The following is a 20,750-nucleotide window of genomic DNA, read 5'->3' as shown; positions in this document are numbered from 1 at the left end:
TGGAACTGTAATGTTTACCAGCAAACGCTGGCCATGAACGCTTTGCACGGAGGCGGGCTTTCTCGTAGAAACGTGGGCTCTTGTGTAGGCCGCGATGTGACGGAGGCGAGTGCCAGCTCAAGGTATTGCAAGGAACCGGGCGCGCCGCTCCGTGGCCCCCGAGACACCCGCGCGCCGGCGCGCGCTAATGGCGCACGACGCGGCTGGTCTGTGAATGGTAGAAACGCAGAAAAAGGGGCTTACTTGAGTTTGTGCTTAATGGAATTATGTTTTCTCGTATAGCCAAATTCCAATCCGACTGCTACCATGTTTGTAGGTTGCCCGCAAGTTTACGATTTTTTCCATGTATTTTCGCCTGGGTATGCGTGTTTCGAAAATATTTTCGGAAACGGCGCCGGACGCTGGACAACAACGCTGGATCTTCTGCGACACGGGCTCCTTAACGATCTCGCTTTAATATGCACATATGTAGCAATAACAGATGCATACATAATCATTACTTTCAGATGTTGCCATTATGTTCTTGAAGAATTCAATTTGTGGTCGTGACCGTATCCTAACATGGCCCAAGTGTAGGTAACTGTGGCGAAACTCAACGACGACGACGACGACAGTGCCGACCTGTGCGTCGCGTCGCGCACAAACAGAGGGCACGAGGGTGCGGCGGCATGGAAAGAAAAGAAAAGAGGAGGTGGCAGGCTCGAGCGCAGTAGACGCAGGGAATGAAGACTGGTTCTGCAAGGTGTTCGAGCAGCCGGGGTTGGACAGGGCTACCCGGGTGATCCGCTGGGCAGCCTCATGCCAGTTTACTCTCCTGCGGATGTCGGTGTCCAGTTCGGCTACCAGCGAGCCGCGACTGTTCCCGGCTAGTACTGTTCCTGGTCGACTTGATCTATTGCCGTTCCGGAACGTTCGGTCCGCCGCCACCGCTCACGCAGCAGTTCGGCATGTCGAAGGGCTACGATATGCTCAGCGACAAAATCATGCCGCCACGGGCGCAACCTTCTGAAGACGACGAGTACGTGAGCGCAAGCAAGCACTTGTAGCGTAGGGACAGCCAGAACGTGTAACATGTATTTGACTTAATTTGTGACATGGGCATCGTTCAGTTTGTATAGTGTATGATGTAGTACTTAGTCGCAGCATATGTTATTCACCAACCTAAGCGTCCACGGCTCTATCTTTCACCGCACCGCACGTCAGCAAACGTGACTGTCCGCTATCTCTACACTACAGTAACATTCGGCCTTTTTTGTCAGAGGTATTAAGCCGACATTGCTTTAGAGGTTCAGGTTTACCGAAGAGGGTTACCGAATCAATTTCCGAGAGGCCAAACCCGATAATGGGGAAATAGGGTGTCAATTTGCAGGTAGACTGCTTGGTTATTTTGATCATTGGCAACAGCTGGCCAAAACCGAAAGGACATATGACGCTTTGAAAGACAGGGTCGTCTCGGAATAATTTTTGCGTTGATTCAACCAGAAGCTTGCGGTATTTTTGGAGGAGCGAAGTTGTAAGGATGTGGGCAGTTTAGCCGCAACAGTGGATCATTATCTTGAAGTCCAAGGCTTTACACGTGTGGCTAGAGGCACATATGGCTAAAGTGGGGCGGCGCCAAAAGAGCCAACAAGCGCTCAAGGAAAGCCCCATTGCTTCACAGGCAATAAACGGGGCCACAAGCCATCTGTTTGTTGGTTTGGAGCCACAGGAAGTCGATCCGTGAGCAATGTGAAAAGGCAGAAACCGCACAGCTTTCCCAAAAACACGAAGGACCGCAACGAGGCTTTGTGTTCCGGTTATGAACGTGGCCAAACAACGCAAGAAAGCACTCTGCGCGAACACTGCCGAATTGCAACAGACATCGAAGACACCAGATGTGACAAGATTGGTTTGACTGTGGAAAGCCCCGTCGGCCCGAAGGTTCGAACAGAAGGAATGCCGACAGGGCCAGGCTGTCTGGAAGGTGAACCTGTGACCGTTCTCAGAGGTTTAGGTTGCGATACTGTCATCGTAGAAGGCGCTCTAGTTCCATCCGGGAAGCTTACTGGGGAATCACAGACTGTTTATTTATTAGACAGTTCCGCTCAATACCTTCTGGAAGCAGAAGTTGATATTGACTGCCCGTTCTTCAAGGACCCAGTACTTGTCATATGCATGTAGCGGCCACTGTATGATGTTGTGTTTGGCAATATCAACGGCGTCTGCCGCTCTTTCGAGTTGCTTGGAAGCGAAGCCGTACTAAAGCCTGAAGAACGTACAGATGCCTGTCTGCAATGTAAGGACAACACCGATCCTGTTTGCGACGACGCTGTGGCGGCCGTATCACGATTCAGTGGCAAATGATCCCCAAAGTTGACAGTAGACATGCCAAGCCCGTTGGATGTTGGTTCCGACAGATTGACGGCAATGCAAAAGGAGCATCGAAGCCTCAGCGGTTGCTTCGCTGAAGTGGGCAAGACTAAAACGACATGACCGACCACTGCCACATTCGTAAGCATCAATGGACTTCTATATCGGTGTTACAAGCCCGTGACACAGAGAGAAGTGGAACAGATGGTTGTTCCGAAGGACCTTCGAGCATCCGTCCTGAAGACCGCGCACGAAGGCATACTTTCCGGTCACCAAGGGACAAAGAGGACGGCGGATAGGGTTTCAGAATTCGACTGGCCTAGTGTTCAAGCAGGAATCACGCGGTTTCTGAAGTCTTGCGACATTTGTCAGAGGGCCGTCCCAAAATATATTGTAGGTCGTGTACCTCTTAGAAACATGCCAATCATAAATACGCATTTCCAGCGTGTCACTATCGATATCATTGGACCTCTTTCACCCACATCGGCAAGTGCTAACCAATATGTCCTAAGTATGGTGGATTTCGCAACCCGCTATGTAGATGCGGTTGCGTTGCCAGGCATCGCCACTGAAAGAATTGCCTACGCATTGCTTGAGACGTTTTCCAGGGTCGAAATCCCACGAGAAATAGTAACCGACCGAGGTTCACGATTCACCTCAAAACTAATAAAAGAGTTAAGCCGTCTGCTTTCTTTTAAACAGCTACCGACCATGCCTTACCATCCGATGGAGAATGGTCTAGTGGAACGCTTCAACGGAACGTTGAAGTAAATGATGCGGAGAATGTTTCAAGAAAGCCTGAAAAACTGGGGCCCATATTTATCCCCTCAGTTATTTGTATACAGGGAAGGCCCGCAGACAAGCTTGTGTTTCTCGCCCTCTGATCCGCTATATGGTCGCTACATAGGTGGACTAATCCTGAAGGAGCTATGATCATTGAAGTCAACTACATGACGAGACAAAAAGAGCGTACAGCTACGTTGTGGAGCGGCAAGAACGGTTACAGCGAACATGCGAACTTGCCCATGAGGTGTTTCGAAGGTTGAAGGCTACCCACAAACAATATTATGACAGAAAGGCGAAGGTTCAACACCTTGCCATGAGAGACAGAGTGATAGTTCTGCTTCCATCCGACAACAACAAATTAATACTGACCTGGAAGGGGCCTTTTACTATTACTGACAAGAGAAGCGACATCGACTTCGTCGTAGACTTAGCGACACGAGCACGTATCTTCCACATCAGTCTCCTGAAAAAGCATGAGAAGCGGGAGTCATTAGCAAAGGCAGAACACCAAGCTGCTGCCGTGGTCAACCCCCACGAAGGTGTTGAAAATAGCTACCCTCCATTTATTGCACTCAAGCAGAAAGAAACGTACGAGAAGGAAAAAATTGCCACGGACTTGCCAGTAGAGCAAGGCGATCAAGCAAAATATACGATGCGTGCATTTGAAGACATTCTCCGATGTCCCTGGCAAGATGCATCTCGTTGAGTGGCAACTAGGACTGACCACAGAAGCGCCAGTGCACGTGCGCCAATATCTGCTAGCTTTTGCAGTGAAACGGCAATCGAAGACGAAATAGAGGAAATGCTGAAACAAGGCATCACCCAGCCTTTGCACTCACCATACCAGTCACCGGTGGTAGTAAAGAAGAAAGACGGCAGCATGCGTCTGTGCATTGATTTCAGGCAACTAAATCGAGTGCTCATTCCAGAGCATGAACCCATTCCACAGGTTGACATGATGTTCTTCAAGCTAAGAAAGAGTCGCTACTTTTCAAAGTTTAATTTCGCAAAAGGACATTGGCAGGTACCAATGCAACCAGAGAGGAAGCAGACGACCGCCTTCCAGTCAGCATCGGGCCTGTGCCTGTTCCGATTCATGCCATTCGGCATCAAGACCACGCCAGCTGTCTTCACGTGGCTGATGAGTAAGGTAGTGCACGACATCCCAAATATTTACCGCTATCTAGACGACGTGCTAATTGCTACAGAAACACGGGAACAACACGTTCACACTCTCACACGTTTTTTCCAACAAGTGAAGAGCGGTGGCCTGATCATCAAACCCTCCAAAAGTGAAGTTGGGTTCACTTAGGTCGAGCTTGTAGGACATGTTGTAGGCCATGGTGCCTTACGTCCACAGACGGAGACACTTGAGAAAATAGAAGCCGCCACGAGGCCGATCATTGAAAAGGAGGTCCTCTCATTTCTTGGCTTTACCGGTTATTACCGAGACTGTGCCAAATTATCCCGAAGTGTCAGCAACCTTCCCAGAGCTGACTCGTAAACTGGCATCAGGGACGCGCATTAGGCAGCCGAGATTTAGAACAGCCATTTATACTACGTACAGACGCCTCATCAAGAAGCCTCGGCGCTGTCCTACTGCAACGTCACCAGGGGTCTTGTCTTACACTCGGTTACATATGCAATGCGGAAGCTACTACCCAGAGAGACACGCTACTCCACCATAGAACGGGAAGTCCTCGGCCTTGTATGGGCCATTCGAATGTTCCACGTGTTCCTCTACGGGAAGCATTTTATTTTGGAAACTGACCACGACCCACTTTCATACATTAATTCCGCAAAGCATGTGAACAACAGAGTGCTCCGCTGGAGTTTGCTCGTAATGGAGTATGACTTCGCTGTAGAGTATATCAAAGGCAGTGATAACATTGGCGCCGACTACCTCAGTGGGGTCTCGTGGATCTCAAATATGATACCGACTATTCTTTCTCTATATGCTGATGTTAATGCTTGTGTGTATTGTGTGTGTGCGCTTCCGAAATGCGTGAACAGTGCGAAAGACTGATATTTCACATGTGTGCGATAAGTGCCAGTGAAACCATTGCTTTTTCTGCAAGCCCTCTCCTCAGAGGAAAGTTCAGAGCAACCCCCACCCAGGAATGTTCAGAGCAACTTTCCTTCAGAATGCTGGAAGAAGGACCACCACAACCACGACCCGCTGTCCCGGTGACTACCGTGGTCTGCCCCAGCCCATTGCGGCAACGCGACCCACCCATCTTCAGTGGTACCGAAGACCATGATGTAGAAGACTGGCTCGCTGACTACGACCGGGTGAGCATCCACAACCACTGGGACAACACCAAAAAACTTAATTACGTGTCGTTTTATTTGAGCGGTGTCGCCAGCGTGTGGCACCGCAACCACGAACGTGATCTGACGACGCGGACGGCCTTCAAGACTAACGTGACAGAGGTATTTGGGCGCCTCGCGGTTCGCAAGTTTCGCGCCGAGCAACCTTTGCGTGGCCGCGCGCAACAGTGCGCGGAGACATTTACCAGCTATATAGAAGATGTTGTCGACCTCTGCAACCACGTTGACGTCGCAATGGCTGATGCTGAGAAGATCCGCCATATCTTAAAAGGCATTGAAGACGACGCCTTCCAGACGCTGTTGGCAAAAAATTGCTCGACAGTCTCTGAACTGGCCAGTCTCTGCCAAAGCTTCGATGAACTCCGCAAACATTGCATAGACACCCGCCAATGTCCTCCTCAGGAGACTTCGATGTCGAGCTTGGCTGTTTCCCGGGATAACACGTCGCTACTGCTACAGATCAAGGAGTTCGTCCGTGGAGAGGTGGCTCGTCAGCGTTCTCTGATTCTCCTTACACAGGGCCAGTCGAATTTTCCGTTGGCGCCCTCTCTCCAATCTGTCATCAAGGAGCAGGTAGCCGACCACATACCACCTTCTCTCCAGTAGACTCCGGTTGCCGCTCCCCTACGTACGCCGAAGTCACATCGAGGCCTGCACCACTGACCTGCGGTCGCCTTCGCCCGGCTTTGTGCCCGCCCGTATCCGCTCTAGTCTGGCCACTAGTGCAGTATGCATGACCTCAAGATCATTGGCGCACGGAAGACAATCGCCCGATTTGTTTTTATTGTGGCTGTGCTGGACACGTAGCACGTCACTGTCGCCTCCTTACACCAAACGTCCCCAACAATGTGCATCCATATGCTCCACGTTTCCAACAACGCGTCAACAACATCCGGCGCCTGCACTGCTCGTGTCGTAATTCAGGAGGTCCTCTATAGCACAGAATTCATCATGTTGCCATCATGTTCACACGACGTCATATTACGTTGGTACTTTCTCTCCACACATCATGCGATCATTGACTGCGCCCGTGCCGAAATCGAGCTGTTTCAGTTTTCGACCGATATTATCACTGAACATCAGGACCATTGTCGCAAAATCTCCGTTCCAGAAGACACCGTTATACCTGCCTTGTCTTCCACTCTTGTCAGTATCTCTGTGACTATGTAGATGACGGCACAGTACTCTTCGCTCCGTCTGAACTCTTAGTTCGCCGCCGTTCACTACCACTGCCGTTCGCCATCCTCGAGTTCAAAGCTGGGGCCTCTCTCATGTGCGCCTCAAACCCATCGGCTGAACCAATTACTTTACGCCGTTGTGAAAGCCTTGGCAGAGCAGAGCGACTGACCTCATCCTCCATATTTGACACGATGGACGACTCCACTTATAGTGCTGCTCTCGAGGCATCGCATCCTCAGTCACTGCCGCGTTCTTTTACGCCAGTTATTGCCAATGACCTTACGATGACGCAGCGCGACGAACTTCTTCGCTTGCTCCAAGGCTTATCTTCCTTTTTTGATTGCCAAGCAACATCACTCGGCCGCACAACGACTGTTTCGCACACTATCGACACTGGGAGCCATGCACCAATTCGACAGCGTCCCTACCGAGTATCGGCGACAGAAAGACGCGCTATCAATGACCAGGTGAACGATATGCTCAATAGCGGTGTCATGCAGCCTTCTAGTAGTCCTTGGGCCTCACCAGTCGTCATGGTTAACAAAAGACGGCACCGTACAATTTTGCGTCGACTATCGAAGGCTTAACAAGATTACCCGAAAGGATGTATACGCGTTGCCACGTATTGACGACGTACTTGACTGTTTGCAAGGAGCGGAGTTTTTTTCCTCCTTAGATCTCCGCTCTGGCTACTGGCAGGTGCCCATGGCTGACGCTGACTGTTCGAAAACGTAACACCAGACGGCTTGTATGAATTCACTGTAATGCCGTCCGGTCTGTGCAATGCACCCGCCACCTTCGAACGCATGATGGACGGCATCTTACGCGGCCTGAAGTGGCATACTTGCCTCAGCTACCTCGACGACGTTGTCGTCTCTTCCCCTGATTTTCCGATCCATCTTCGGCGTTTACATCAAGTTTTGACCTGTCTCCGGAATGCTGGTCTCCAGCTTAATTTAAGAAAGTGCCGATTTGCAGCTCGAAAACTGACTATATTAGGCCACGTTGTCACCAAAGAAGGCATTCTTCCTGATCCTGATAAACTTCGCGGCGTATCCGAATTTCCGAAGCCCCCTAACTTGAAAACACTACGCAGCTTCATCCGCCTATGCTCTTATTTTCGATGTTTCGTTCGCAATTTCGCTACTGTGATCGCACCACTTAACCAACTTCTCCAAGGCGACAATGCACTTTCTGCTTGGTCCGAAGCCTCTGATCATGCCTTTACGGCTCTTCGTCACCTACTCACGTCCCCGCCAGTTTTGCGTCATTTTGATCCAAGCACACCTACAGAATTTCACACTGACGCCAGTGGTGTCGGCCTTGGTGCCGTGCTCGCACAACGCAAGAACACTAATGCCGAATACGTAGTCACTTATGCCAGTCGTGCCCTCACGAAACCTGAGGCGAATTACTCAGTCACAGAAAAAGAGTGCCTGGCTATCGTATGGGTTCTTCAAAAATTTCGGCCATATCACTACGGTCGACGATTTGACGTGGTGATGGATCATCACGCTCTTTGCTGGTTGTCCTACCTAAAAGACCCGTCGGGCCGCCTCGCTCGGTGGGCCCTCCGAATCCAGGAATATGACAGCCGTGTCGTCTATCGTTCTGGACGCACTTTGACGCCGATGCCCTCTCGCGCTCCCCAGTTCAGACAGCAGGACTTCTACCTACAGACATGACATCTCACCACTTGACATCCTGGACATGGCATCGGAGCAACGAAAAGACCCATGAATCGTCATGATACTCGACTTTTCGTCAAATCCTCCGGCAACTTCGGCACGTCGAGCGTTACGCCGACAGGCGCCGCATTTAACAATCCGCGACGGACTTTTATACCACCGCAACTACAACAATGACGGCCGCAAATGGCTCTTAGTAGTGCCTCACCACCTACGACAAGAGTTCTGCTCCGCTTTTCATTCTGACCCGCATTGTGGTCACGGCGGAGTGCCAAAAACGTACACACGGCTTCGCCTACGATATTATTGGCGAGGGGTGTACACCTTCGTCCACAAATACGTACGCTCCTGCATTGCCTGCCAGCGACGCAAATGTGTCCCGCATCTCTCCACCGCACCTCTCCAACCACTTCCTTGCCCAGCTCAGCCATACGACCGTGTCGGCATTGATACATACGGGCCTCTTCCATCTACAGGCGCTGGCAACCGATGGATTGTCGTCGCCGTAGATCATTTGACACGGTATGCTTAAACCGCCACCTTGCCTCGTTCAACACCGCCTCGTTCATTCCAAACAACTTCGTTCTTCGCCATGGCACCCCTCGTGAACTGTTGAGCGATCGGGGCCGCGTATTCCTCTCGCACGTCGTGCAGTCACTCCTATCTGAATGCCAAATCATTCACCGCACTACTACTGCTTATCATCCACAGACCAATGGCTTAAAAGAACGATTTAACAGTACTCTTGGTGACATGCTATCAATGTATGTTGCATCTGACCACTCCAACTGGGATCTTGTACATCCGTTCGTCACTTACGCATATAACACTGCCTCTCAAGCCACTACCGGATTCTCACCGTTCTTTCTGCTTTACGGCCGTCATACCTCCAGCCCCATTGATACTGTTCTCCCGTACCGGCCGGACCCTGCTGAATGCTCACCTGTTTCTGCGATTGCTCAGCACGCCGAGAAATGGCGACAACTGGCTCAACAGTGCCGCCAAAAAGAGCGCCATCACCTCAATCCTCCACCTCACCCCTTCCCCGTCGACTCACTCGTGTGGCTTTGGGTCCCGCCTGTTGCTGCTCCTGGCCTTTCGTCCAACCTCCTCCCGAAGTACCACGGGCCCTACCGCGTGGTTGCACAAACATCACCAGTGAACTACGCGGTCGAACCCGTATCGCCATCTCCCGATCTGCGTCGTCGGCGGCGAAAGACTGCGCACATTGACCGGCTGAAGCAGTATTACGATCCACCCACCTCTTCGTAAGTCGCCAGGATCGCTACTATTCAATTCCAGGGGTGATTGTGAAGAAGATCGGCAGGCTAAAAAGCCCCGTTGCCATCGCGTGGCTCGTACTCAGCTCGTTCGCTGGCTGCGTCCTACTGCTGTTGCCGCGTTGGTCGCTGTTTCTCTACGACCCGAATAAACCCCTTTTACACAAGCATGTTTATTCTCTCTTTCTCTCTCTCTGTCACCGTCTTTGCAGCAAGTCTGTCACTCCGCCCATCATCACCACTTGGTGTCTCTCCTTCATTTTCGATATGGCTTTCCTAATCGGTTTCCCTGAAACGTGATAATCTGCACTCGTACGCCTGCACCTACGATTTCTGTAATCACCGGTTCTACCTAACGCATGTTTGAATCACAAACAAAGACAACTCGACGCTCTCCTTCCTCCTCTCTCGCTGCAGAAAGTTGCACCTGCACCTTATTTCTCGTTTATTTCTCGAATAAATTAAGGCGTTCTTGCACAATCAGGTAAAAGTGCTTTAGTAGGCGCAATGAGCTACTGAATTTTTTAGAAAGTTATTTTCTCAGTATGTGACCCTGAGGGTTAAAAATTCACTAGGCGTAAGAAAATGAGTATGAAATATTCTAGCTTCATGTTCTACAAGGAAGGAGCGATATGCTGCCCCCATTTGTCAATTACTGTAATGATGCAAATATAGGAATCAAATCGATTTTGCTAAGCACGAGACTTTTGGCACGTACTGGTGAAGAATAAAAGTTTACGCATGCCACCTTCAAAGCAAGCTTCATAGAAGGTAAAGCTCTGACGCGCTTCCTATGTGTGCTTTACAGGAATGCGATTACCAGTTCAGTCCTTTTATTTTTGGTTTTTGTACCACTCTTTTCAATGGGCGTGGCACTGACGATATGGTTTCGAGGTTGCGATCCAGTCTTACTGGGCGCGGTTGATCGCATTGACCAAGTGAGTATTTTTCGCATTTTCTTTGAGAATATTTGTCATTTTAATGCGCGATACGGCACTGGGCCAGTTTGTCAACTGCATAAGCGTCCATACTAACCGTTTGTCAATGAATAATTATCCTTGTGTTGAGGCGGCAAGGCACCTCTAGGTGTGGCAATATATAACCACATGACACTCACACCGGCATGGATTCACGTAAATGAAAATTTCGCTTATATTCCGTAAATATCAAACAACCATGTTTTAAACATTTCCATTTGGTGCGCGCGAACAAAAATTCCATGGCCGCTATACGTACTTGGCTTGCCTCACATCTTCGAGCCAGCATACTTTCGCGGTTTGCACCACGTTTCGCTGCGTAGCAAAGACGCTCCTGTTCCGCGCGATGCTTATCTCGGGCCAGGGTGTCTTCGACGCTGAGTGCACGCTTTGGAGCCATTTCGGTGGCGTGTGTATGCGCGCTCGTTATGCATACGTGGCCAGCATGCTGTTGAGAAAGCAGCTCCAAACGCTCTCTTCAGTATATGACGATTGTAACGCTTACATATAACAGCCCAGCACGCGACCTCCACAGCCCAGCGCGAGCATTTCTGTCGCATAGCAAAGCAAGAACAGCACGTGCGATAGGCATAAACTGTGAACGCTGCCGCAGCGGCGCACGCCGGCATGCGCGGCGGCGAGCGCCATCTCGGGGTCTTGCAAGAAACCCAGCGGCGCTTGCGACCAAGACCATAAGAGCAGCAGCAGTGTTCCGAAACGTGGGAGAAGAAGCACAAAATGCTTCGCTTTAAAAATGATAGCTTTTCAAGTGTCCGCGGAAATCCAAATGAACAGCATTTACAGTTATCACTTCTTTCTGTACTGAACTCGTGATTTTTGGCACTTGTTTAGCAGGCGACAAGCGAGGGCATTGAAGCGCGAAGATAATTTTTGCTTTTTAACTGGAGGGCTCTCCGAAAGTTCACCTTGGCAGATTGATACACGAAGTATGCCTAGGCTTTAATTAGTGGTTTGTAATAGGTGTGACTGAAGAATGTTAGCCGTTGACCTTTTCCTGTTTTGTCAATAAATAAAAAAAAATGCGCTGCATCGTGGGCGTAGATTTTCCTCGACTGTGAGTGATGGCACGGTAGCTGCTTTGGCTATGGAAAGCCGTTTTTCCCTTCGGTGATTAACTTTGGGCTCACAACCTCCAAAGATGGGTCGCAAGAAGTAAATAAATGAATTAAAGCACACGAGGAGCTTACATTGTAGTCCGTACCTATTATTTCAATGCCGGCAGTGCTTGGTGGACGGAAGATATTGCCCTTGCACAACTTAATCAAAGCCAGCGGTCACATCAGCTCCAGCAAGCCATCCCTCTCATATTGGGAACTACGATAGCGCTAGAAAGAAAGCGACAGACGTGGAAGTGACAGCATGCGGCGCTAATTTCTAACAGTAGGAAGTTAGTGCCGTGTGTTGTCATTTCTGTGCCTGCCCCTTTCTTTTTAGCGCGATTGAGGTTCCTAGTATGACAAACAAAGTAGTACAAATAAATGCCTGCCTCCAATAACAGCGCGCAAAACGGGGGACGAACATACAAGAGCGATGCGCAGCTCCTTTGCCTGTGCTCGTCACTCGTTTTACATGCTGATATTGTTTGAATTTCACTACAATCCTTATTTAAGACAGCCGCTATCCAGGAGCCTGGGGCTAAACACATCATATCTGCTTGACGTAATCCCTCGCCCCTATCGACAATCTTGCGATAGAAATCGAGAAACACCCAAGGTGACATACCGCAGCAGTGGTAATAGCGTGGCTATATGTCAGAAATCAACACGTTCTTAATAAGAGTACGCAGATACACAGGAAGAGACTGTGGTAACAAGTGTTACAGTAATAAATAATAAACAAGTAAATATGCACAATAATTAAACAGATAACTATGAATAACCTACTATCACGAATGTCTTTTCTATTGGCGGCGAGGAGTTACGGAGCCGCCATCTGTCAGAAGCGCCTCCCTTGCGTATGAGGGATCACGCGGAGTGCTCCTCATAGATTTTGCTTACGGCGCTCAATAAGAACACCACGCGTTAACCCTCCTGGACCTTTATATAGGTACTCTCAATAAGAGGGAAGTTTTTGACTGTCGATCTAATAATCTTGGGCTAACTGAAAGCGGAAAATTGCTTACAGACGCTATCTCTTTACCGAATACGTACAGTGAACGTCACTGTGCGCGGCCGCCGCGATGGAGTCTCCCAAAAGGGCGTCTTGCGTGAAAGGTAGCCAAACGCTGAGAGCGAACTATGTGATATGTGTTCCTATAGTGTGCGTTCTGTATAACAGAATGGGGCATAACAGAATGAAGCCTCAATCTAGCGATGACACGGCTCGCAGCGACTGACTGCGCGTCTGCATGCATGTCCGCGCACAATGTTTTGGTTTCGCTGTGAGCGCGTTTTTGCACCGTGCCGTGAACTTTGGGCCGTAGCATATGACAATACACTCGAGCAACCATTGTTGCATGGACGCTATCAGAACTGTTCAAAAATAATTCCGTTATACAGGCTTCGACGCCTACGGTGACTGTGATGTGCCGTCGCGACGATTCAATCTTTTTTGTCTTCTAAATTCTTTGACACTTCAATATTATTTCTCAAGTTTCGTCACAGTGTATGTTTATCGGTCTTCTCAGCGTGCGATTTGCCTCTGCTTCTTTTTCGTAATTCACTGCATTAATTCGTAACGTAAACGTGACCATATGCGGTGCCTTTTTTTAATGTGCGTCTTGCAGCTCCCTTTCCGTTCCAGTGACCTTGACAGTATCTAGCATCAACAAGTTCATAGACCAAACCATCATGGCATTAGCCGGGCAGCGGGCGCGGGCGAGCGTCTCAGTGCGCGTTTTCTGCTACTCACCGAACATCGCGGAGTGCCGGCGCCGTAGCAGAAATGTTCCTCGCGTCTGTGCTTGCTGCATACGCGAGTGGTAGCCGATGGCTGTCTGCCGGTTCTAAGTTTCGGCAGCCAAGCTTCGCGCAACTCCTTGCCCTGCGGCTACGTGTGAATAAGGCTGATACCGGGCTCCGTTGCGTACGTCCAGCACTGCGGCACCGAGAAGTAGCCTACCATGCTGCACGCCTCCAAAGGCAGCCACTACCTATTATAACACTTTCAAATGTTGTCAAGCAGACACCCAAGGCCGTAAAGCCTCACCACTTAATCAGAACCGCGGCGCAGGTGGGACTTTAAAGTTTCGTTTTCTGCTCGCTTCGGTGCTTCCGAAGCAGCCGACGCGGCCGCTGTGTCCACGTGATCTCTAATGCCACGTCACGCTGACGGTAGCGCAGCATGTCCAGTGTTGGAGCTCGTCCCCAATACTGAAGTCCTCGCACGACGTCCCGTCCTTGGGCAGTTTTTTCACAATAATACACGTGCTAACCAGCGCAGGTGAACACAATCTTGAACCCAATTGTGGGTTACCGTAGTACAAAGGCCTTGCTCTCTCAGAAATCTCCAGTTGTCTCTGTCTGACGCTATTGATTCATTTGGTTTACCGCCTCAAAGCAGCGCATGGCTAGAGAGAGAGAGAGGCGCAGTGGTGAATCCTGGATAAAATTTGAGCACCTGGGGTTTTTCGTCGGGCACGAACATCAGGTTGTGCAAGCTTCCTTTTAGCAGCTTCCATCGGAATGTGGTCTATTTCTAGACATTATATCAGTGATGGTTGACTGTAGTTCATAAAGAAAAGAAAGTTAAAAAAAGTAAACTTTTTCTATGCTTATTGGAAACGTTCGCCAAAGTGTTCAAACGTATATAGCGTAATAAACAAATACAGTGAACCATTCAAAGCGGAGCTCTTGCTGCGTTTACTCATCGAGGCAACTATCTTGATAATGCGAATGATGACTGAAACTGAAGGTCACCTTGTGCAAGCACGCATCTGTGGGCGAAATGTTGACGTTACTTCAAGTAATCAATTGTAGACAAAAAATATTGTTTTCGAGTTCCGCCATACTGTGCCATATACTTCGAGTTCTGCCATACTGTGTTTAATAATCGACTACTATTTACCACGATACATTTATTGATGTTAAACAATATCCATTAGAGAAATTAAGTGAAACGTTTAAAGAAAAGCTGTTGATATTTTTAATCTTCAAACTTGCCGTGACGACCAAAAATGAAGCAAGGTATGTTAAAACACACAGCTGCGCTCTGTTGAAGTGAATTCAAGAATTAATTTGTGACGACGAAATCGCTTCGTTCTTTCATTTCTCGAGCCTGTTTTCAGATTTTGCCGTACTACATTACCACTCATCTTGTGCAAGTTCCTGGACTTGTTGGTATTTTTCTCGCGGGTGTCGTCTGCGCTGCAACCAGGTAATACTGAAAATTGTTCATGTGCTGATATTGCGTGCGCACTAAGGCCCGAGTTAAAAATGAGACAAAGATATGCATCGTTGCAGATAGAAATACTAGCGCACAGAAAGAGCTGTGCTATGGACAATATTATTGCTAACGTTTTTCTTGGATAATCAGCGCTATCACCTTCCTTACCACGATCCACAGTGTGCTCCTTAGAAAGCTAATTTGTCTGCAAAATCTCAACCCACATGAGCTTCTGAAGCTTCACTCACAGAGCTTTTCTGGGGTATGAATTTCAATGATGCCAAAATTGACAGCACCACAAATGTCGTCCTAAGGCTTGTTTCAAAAGTTATGTCAAGCCTAAGTCACCGCGAATGACTCACATCATTGCCTGTAATGCTTGAAAGTTGCTCACTCACTGACTATACATGAGGTTTATACATTTTAAAAAAGAAAAAAAACATTAAATATGCATATCGTTGACACTACAGAAAAAAGAATTAGACGCTGAAGTTTAACGCTTATTGTAACGCTCGACACACGATGCTCAAACTTCCAAACGGAATGTAACTTAATATTAGGGACATGAAACAGAAAAATCTAGTGAGTTGTATTAGTAAGCAAAGCATCTACAGTACCAAAAATGGCACTCTTATTGTGGAAGGACTCTTCATTAGCCAGAAATGACGTAAAAGAGGAATGGAAAGTGGCTCCGCCACCTTTAAACTTGCCGCACCACATTTGGCTCAGTTCATATTCTACGGATAAAGATGGACGACTTTGTACTCTAAAGGAGACAAATACTGAGCTTAGCAAGTTTAGAGTATCTATATTGCATCAATTTGGCCTCAATACTCGAAGATACTTTGCATTCTCTGACCTGACGCTGACGTAACGGGGCTAGAGTTCGGGAGTGAGAGAGGGAAATAAACGTTATTTAAAGAGCAGTTACCGATGGTCGTTCCCAAGTGGACGAAAGCTCTGCTTTCATTTTCTTAATTGTTAATCAAGATTTTCGAGCAAGCCTTATAAATAATAGAGTTCCGGTAGAGTGCTTTATCAGTCTGAAATGTTCTGGGACTTTTATTTATTGTCACTTTAAAAAACGTCTTAAGAGGAAGCTTTAGCTGGGGCCCAACTCCGACGCGGCCTATTCCAATACATGTAAAACGCAAAAAACACTTTTCTGAGAACACCTGAACCGATTTTAATGAAATTTGTTGCATTTGAGTCAAGTTGTAGTCACTGTCGAAAGCGGATTTCCAATTTAGGGACTGAATTGTGTTACGAAAATTTTCAAAAATTCGAAAGTTTGGAAGAATAGAAGCACAACGTTCAAAAATAATGGCTTTGCATCAAGAACCGATGTCGTGGTTCTGTAAACAGCATCCTTTAGATAATTAAAAGCACACAAATTCGATATCGCATATTATTTCTTACGTGAATTTGTTACATTTTGTACGAGGGCTCTGCAAAAGCTGTATTTCCATGTAGGTAATTTTTTTTAGATTCGTCTGTAGCATATAAATTTTGTATGGTTTAGATGTGCTATTATTCGCAATTCACAAAATTGTGGTATCATTTCGCATTGTTGAGTTAGAGACTTGTAAACTTGAATGTTCTGTATTCTGAAAATTTTTCGAATTTTCAATGAAGAGAAGTTGACCTAGTCACTAGATTTCTGGTTTTTGTTTTAAATACAACAAGCCTCGCCAAATTTGGCGCTGTGGTTGGTGAGAAAAACGAATTCTCCTTTACATGTATTTAAATGGGAACACACGAGCTAAAGCTTCCTTTTAAAATGAATGCGAAGTGCCGTCGCATACGGCCACATATTAAAAAAAAATTCGACTGCTCTATGATTTAGCCTTGCCGCTTCTTGCTATCACGATCGTTGTAAACAGTGCAGTTTTTTAACCGCGACAATCAACCCTCATGTTGTTACTATTTCTTTTATCATAGCTTGGCTATTTCTTTCTGGCTGTCAAGCGGCAGCAGGCGCTAGAGCCCGGAACTGTGGCAGAACTGCAATGCGGCTTAGAAGTAATGGCGTATTATCTCTATTCCCTCTTTCTTTCTGCAAGTACAATATCATAACTTGATCGAACTTCGCAAAGGAAAGGGATTGTTGAGTTACATTTGAGTGCTTGTGATTGTGGACAATTTAGCTCGATGCATTGGTCTCTGACGTTGAAACAGCTATGTTCGAGATCTCGACCATTTGCAGCCATTAATCGAACATTTCCTGCCTGAAATCAAACCACTAACGACGCGAAAGTCCTGCTGTGTTTTTTTAACCTAGAACATCATCTATGTCATTGCATAAATCACTGACATATTTCAGAATTTACATCTAACATATGAAGTTGTAACGCAATGTAGCGCAATAAAACACAATCAGATAGGAGAGTGATTATACCGAAATACTTTTGAAAAAAAATGTTTACAATAATTCCCATTTTTTTGTAATGCCTTTGCGCCTTGATAGTACTAGCCAAACAACTCAATGAATCTTGAAAGTCATTCCAATTATTCACTCACGAGTGTACTTTGAGGTAAAGAACTAAGCGAACCTGCGAACCTTAGGCGAGACTTGGACCACATTAAGTGGCCATAGGATGGTAAGAACTCGAATTAGCCTAGACTTGAGGAGGAAACGGAAGAAACTTGTACATAAGAAGCCGATCAATGATTTAGCGGTAACAGGGAAAATAGAGGAATTCCGGATCAAGCTACAGAAGAAGTACTCCGCTTTAACACAGGAAGAGGACCTTAGTGCTGAAGCAATGAACGACAATCTTATGGGCATCATTAGGGAGTCTGCAATAGAAGTCGGTCGCAACTCCGTTAGACAGGATACCAGTAGGCTATCGTAGGAGACGAAAGATCTGATCAAGAAACGCCAATGAGTGAAAGCCTCTAACCCTACAGCTAAACAGAACTGGCAGAACTTTCGAAGTTAATCAAGAAGCGTAAGACAGCTGACATAAGGAAGTATATTATGGATAGAATTTAACGTGGTCTCAGGAACGGAGGAAGCCTAAAAGGAGTGAAACAAAACTATGAATAGGCAAGAATCAGATGTATGCGTTAAGAGACAAAGCCGGCAATACCATTACTAATATGGATGAGATCGTTCAAGTGGCTTAGGAGTTCTACAGAGATTTATACAGTACCAGTGGCACCCACGACGATAATGGAAGAGAGAATAATCTAGAGGAATACGAAATCCCACAAGTAACGCCGGAAGAAGTAGAGAAAGCCTTGGGAGGTATGGGAGGTATGCAAAGGGGGAAGGCAGCTGGGGAGGATGAGGTAACAGCAGATTTGTTGAACGATGGTGGGCAGATTGTTCTAGAAAAACTGGCCACCCTGTATACGCAATGCCTCATGAATTTGAGCGTACCGGAATCTTGGAAAAACGCTAACGTAATCCTAATCCATAAGAAAGGGGACGCCAATGACTTGAAAATTATAGACCGATCAGCTTACTGTGCGTTGCCTATAAAGTATTTACTAAAATATTTGCAAATAGAATCAGGAACACCTTAGACTTCCGTCAACCAAAAGACCAGGCAGGATTCCGTAAAGGCTACTCAACAATAGACCATATTCACACTATCAATAAGGTGAGTAATAACAACAAGTTCTTAGTTATATTATTCAGAGCATCTTTGTTAAGCGCGAAAGTGCCTGAAGATTGGAAGATGGCTCGAGTTGTTGCGGTCTCTAAGAAAGGCGATCGATTATTGCTTGTTGCTTGAGAATTACCGTCCCATATCATTAACGTCATCTTGCTGCAAACTTTTCGAGCACATAATTGCAACTCGCATTAATGAATTTTTAGATGGACACTCCATACTAACAAGGGCTCAACATGGATTCAGAAAAGGTTGTTCCACTACCACACAATTAGTAACAATAATTGATTCAATTGCTAAAGCTTTGGATGCCAACGGTCAAATTGATGCAGTATTTTTGGACTTCAGTAAAGCATTCGATAGGGTAATTCACCGAAAGCTAATTTTAGAATTAAGGAACATTTTTCTTCCGGACACCATAATTACCTGGATTACAGACTATCTGGTTAATCGCCAACTGTATGTGTCAGCTGATGATCACACCTCCGGATATCTACCAGTCACTTCAGGTGTTCGCCAGGGCAGTGTCCTGGGTCCATTGCTCTTTCTTCTATATATTAATGACATTGTTACCGTCGTCAAACTAGGAACACAAATAAGGCTGTTTGCAGATGAGTGCGTTGTATTCCGTACTATTAAGTCCGTGGATGATCAGAAGGAACTTAACCCTAGCTTGAATAATATATTTTTGTGGTGCGAAGAATGGGGGCATGACTGCAAACATAGATAAAAGTGTCTCTCTTCGCATAACGCATAAAAAGAATCCCCTGGAATACACGTATCAAATGGGATCTGTTTCATTAAAGCAAGTTGAGAGTTACAAGTACCTTGGCGTAACGTTCACTAATAAATTTTCTTGGAGCCTTCACATTGACAACACATGTTCTTCCGCCTTTCGGAAGATAACCTATCTGCGACACAAACTATGAAATGCCCCTTCAAACGTTAAGCTACTCACTTACCTAACCTATATCCTGCCAAAACTTGAATATGCTGGCGTTGCATGAGATCCCTATACTAAAGTCAATGTTAACAAACTTGAGAGAATACAGAGAAAATCTGTTCGTTTTATTTATTTTAGGTTCAAAAGTTCCAATTACCCGTCAGAGTTGATGTTGGCTAAAGATATTCCTTCGCTTGAGCAAAGAAAACAAACAAAGGCTAGAATTTTTACATAATCTAATTAATCACAAATTGGCTCTGGACCCTTCACTATATGTAAGTCATCTCTCCACTAGGTATACACGACACCATCGTTCGGATACACTGACACCTATCTATGCTAGGACAGACAGCTATAAGTTCTCCTTCTTTCCCCGAACTATTCCTGAATGGAATTCGCTGCCCGCCCCTTACAACATGTGACTGTGTTTTATGTAAGTTTTTATTGTCTTGCTTTTTCGGTATAGAATGTGTTCTATACTGAATTAGCGGGGCAGGTCCTCGGCTCTCAAGCTCCGTTGCCTTTGGTGTGCAATTCCCTTGCCTTTTGTTTTACATCGTTCTGTTTGCTACAATAATTGATTTAGGTATTGCGTTTTGATCTTTTTACTAAATGTTTCTGTGAGCAATATACCATTGTAAAGTCTATATATTTTATGAATGTATACGAACGTATCTTGTATATGTCTTGTACTCAATGTCTGCCCGTCCTGCAAGGAGCATAATGTGGTCTTCAGTATGTACTAAATAAATAAAATAAATAAATAGAGAAATGGGCGGAATATAACCGACCCTTATATATATATATATATATATATATAGCTTTCTTTGATTGTGAGAAAGCACTTGATTCAGTCCAAACCTCAGCAGTCATGGAAGCATTGCGGAATCAGGGTGTAGACGAGCCGTATGTAAAAATACTGAAAGATATCTATAGCGGCTCCACAGCCACCGTAGTCCCCCATAAAGATAGCAACAAAATACAAATAAAGAAAGGCGTCAGGGAGAAAGATACGATCGCTCCAATGCTATTCACAGCGTGTTCACAGGAGGTATTCAGAGACCTGGAATGGGAAGAATTGGGCATAAGAGATAATAGTGAATACCTTAGTAACTTGCGATTTGCTGATGATATTGTCTTGCTTAGTAACTCAGGGGACCAACTGCAATCCATGCTCACTGAGCTGGAGAGGCAAAGCGGAAGGGTGGGTCTAAAAATTAATATGCACAAAACTAAAGCAACGTTTAACAGTC

The 20,750-nt window shown here is 46.6% G+C and overlaps 1 protein-coding gene across 1 annotated transcript in view; it reads left to right on the top strand.

The window, feature by feature from the left end:
* The window catches only part of LOC139048452 (sodium-coupled monocarboxylate transporter 1-like), an 82,160-nt gene that overhangs the window by 40,040 nt on the left and 21,370 nt on the right, over positions 1-20,750 (top strand). Inside the window, exons 8-9 of the mRNA XM_070522840.1 lie at positions 10,422-10,551; positions 14,837-14,925. Coding sequence (XP_070378941.1) covers positions 10,422-10,551; positions 14,837-14,925 — 219 coding nt within the window. The remainder of the gene's footprint in view (positions 1-10,421; positions 10,552-14,836; positions 14,926-20,750) is intronic.

The sequence above is a fragment of the Dermacentor albipictus genome, chromosome 8 (assembly GCF_038994185.2).
Source record: "Dermacentor albipictus isolate Rhodes 1998 colony chromosome 8, USDA_Dalb.pri_finalv2, whole genome shotgun sequence".
In the NCBI taxonomy this organism is placed as follows: Eukaryota; Metazoa; Arthropoda; class Arachnida; order Ixodida; family Ixodidae; genus Dermacentor; species Dermacentor albipictus.
The sequence above is the reverse complement of the archived record's forward strand: the minus strand, read 5'-3'. Positions and strand labels throughout refer to the sequence as shown.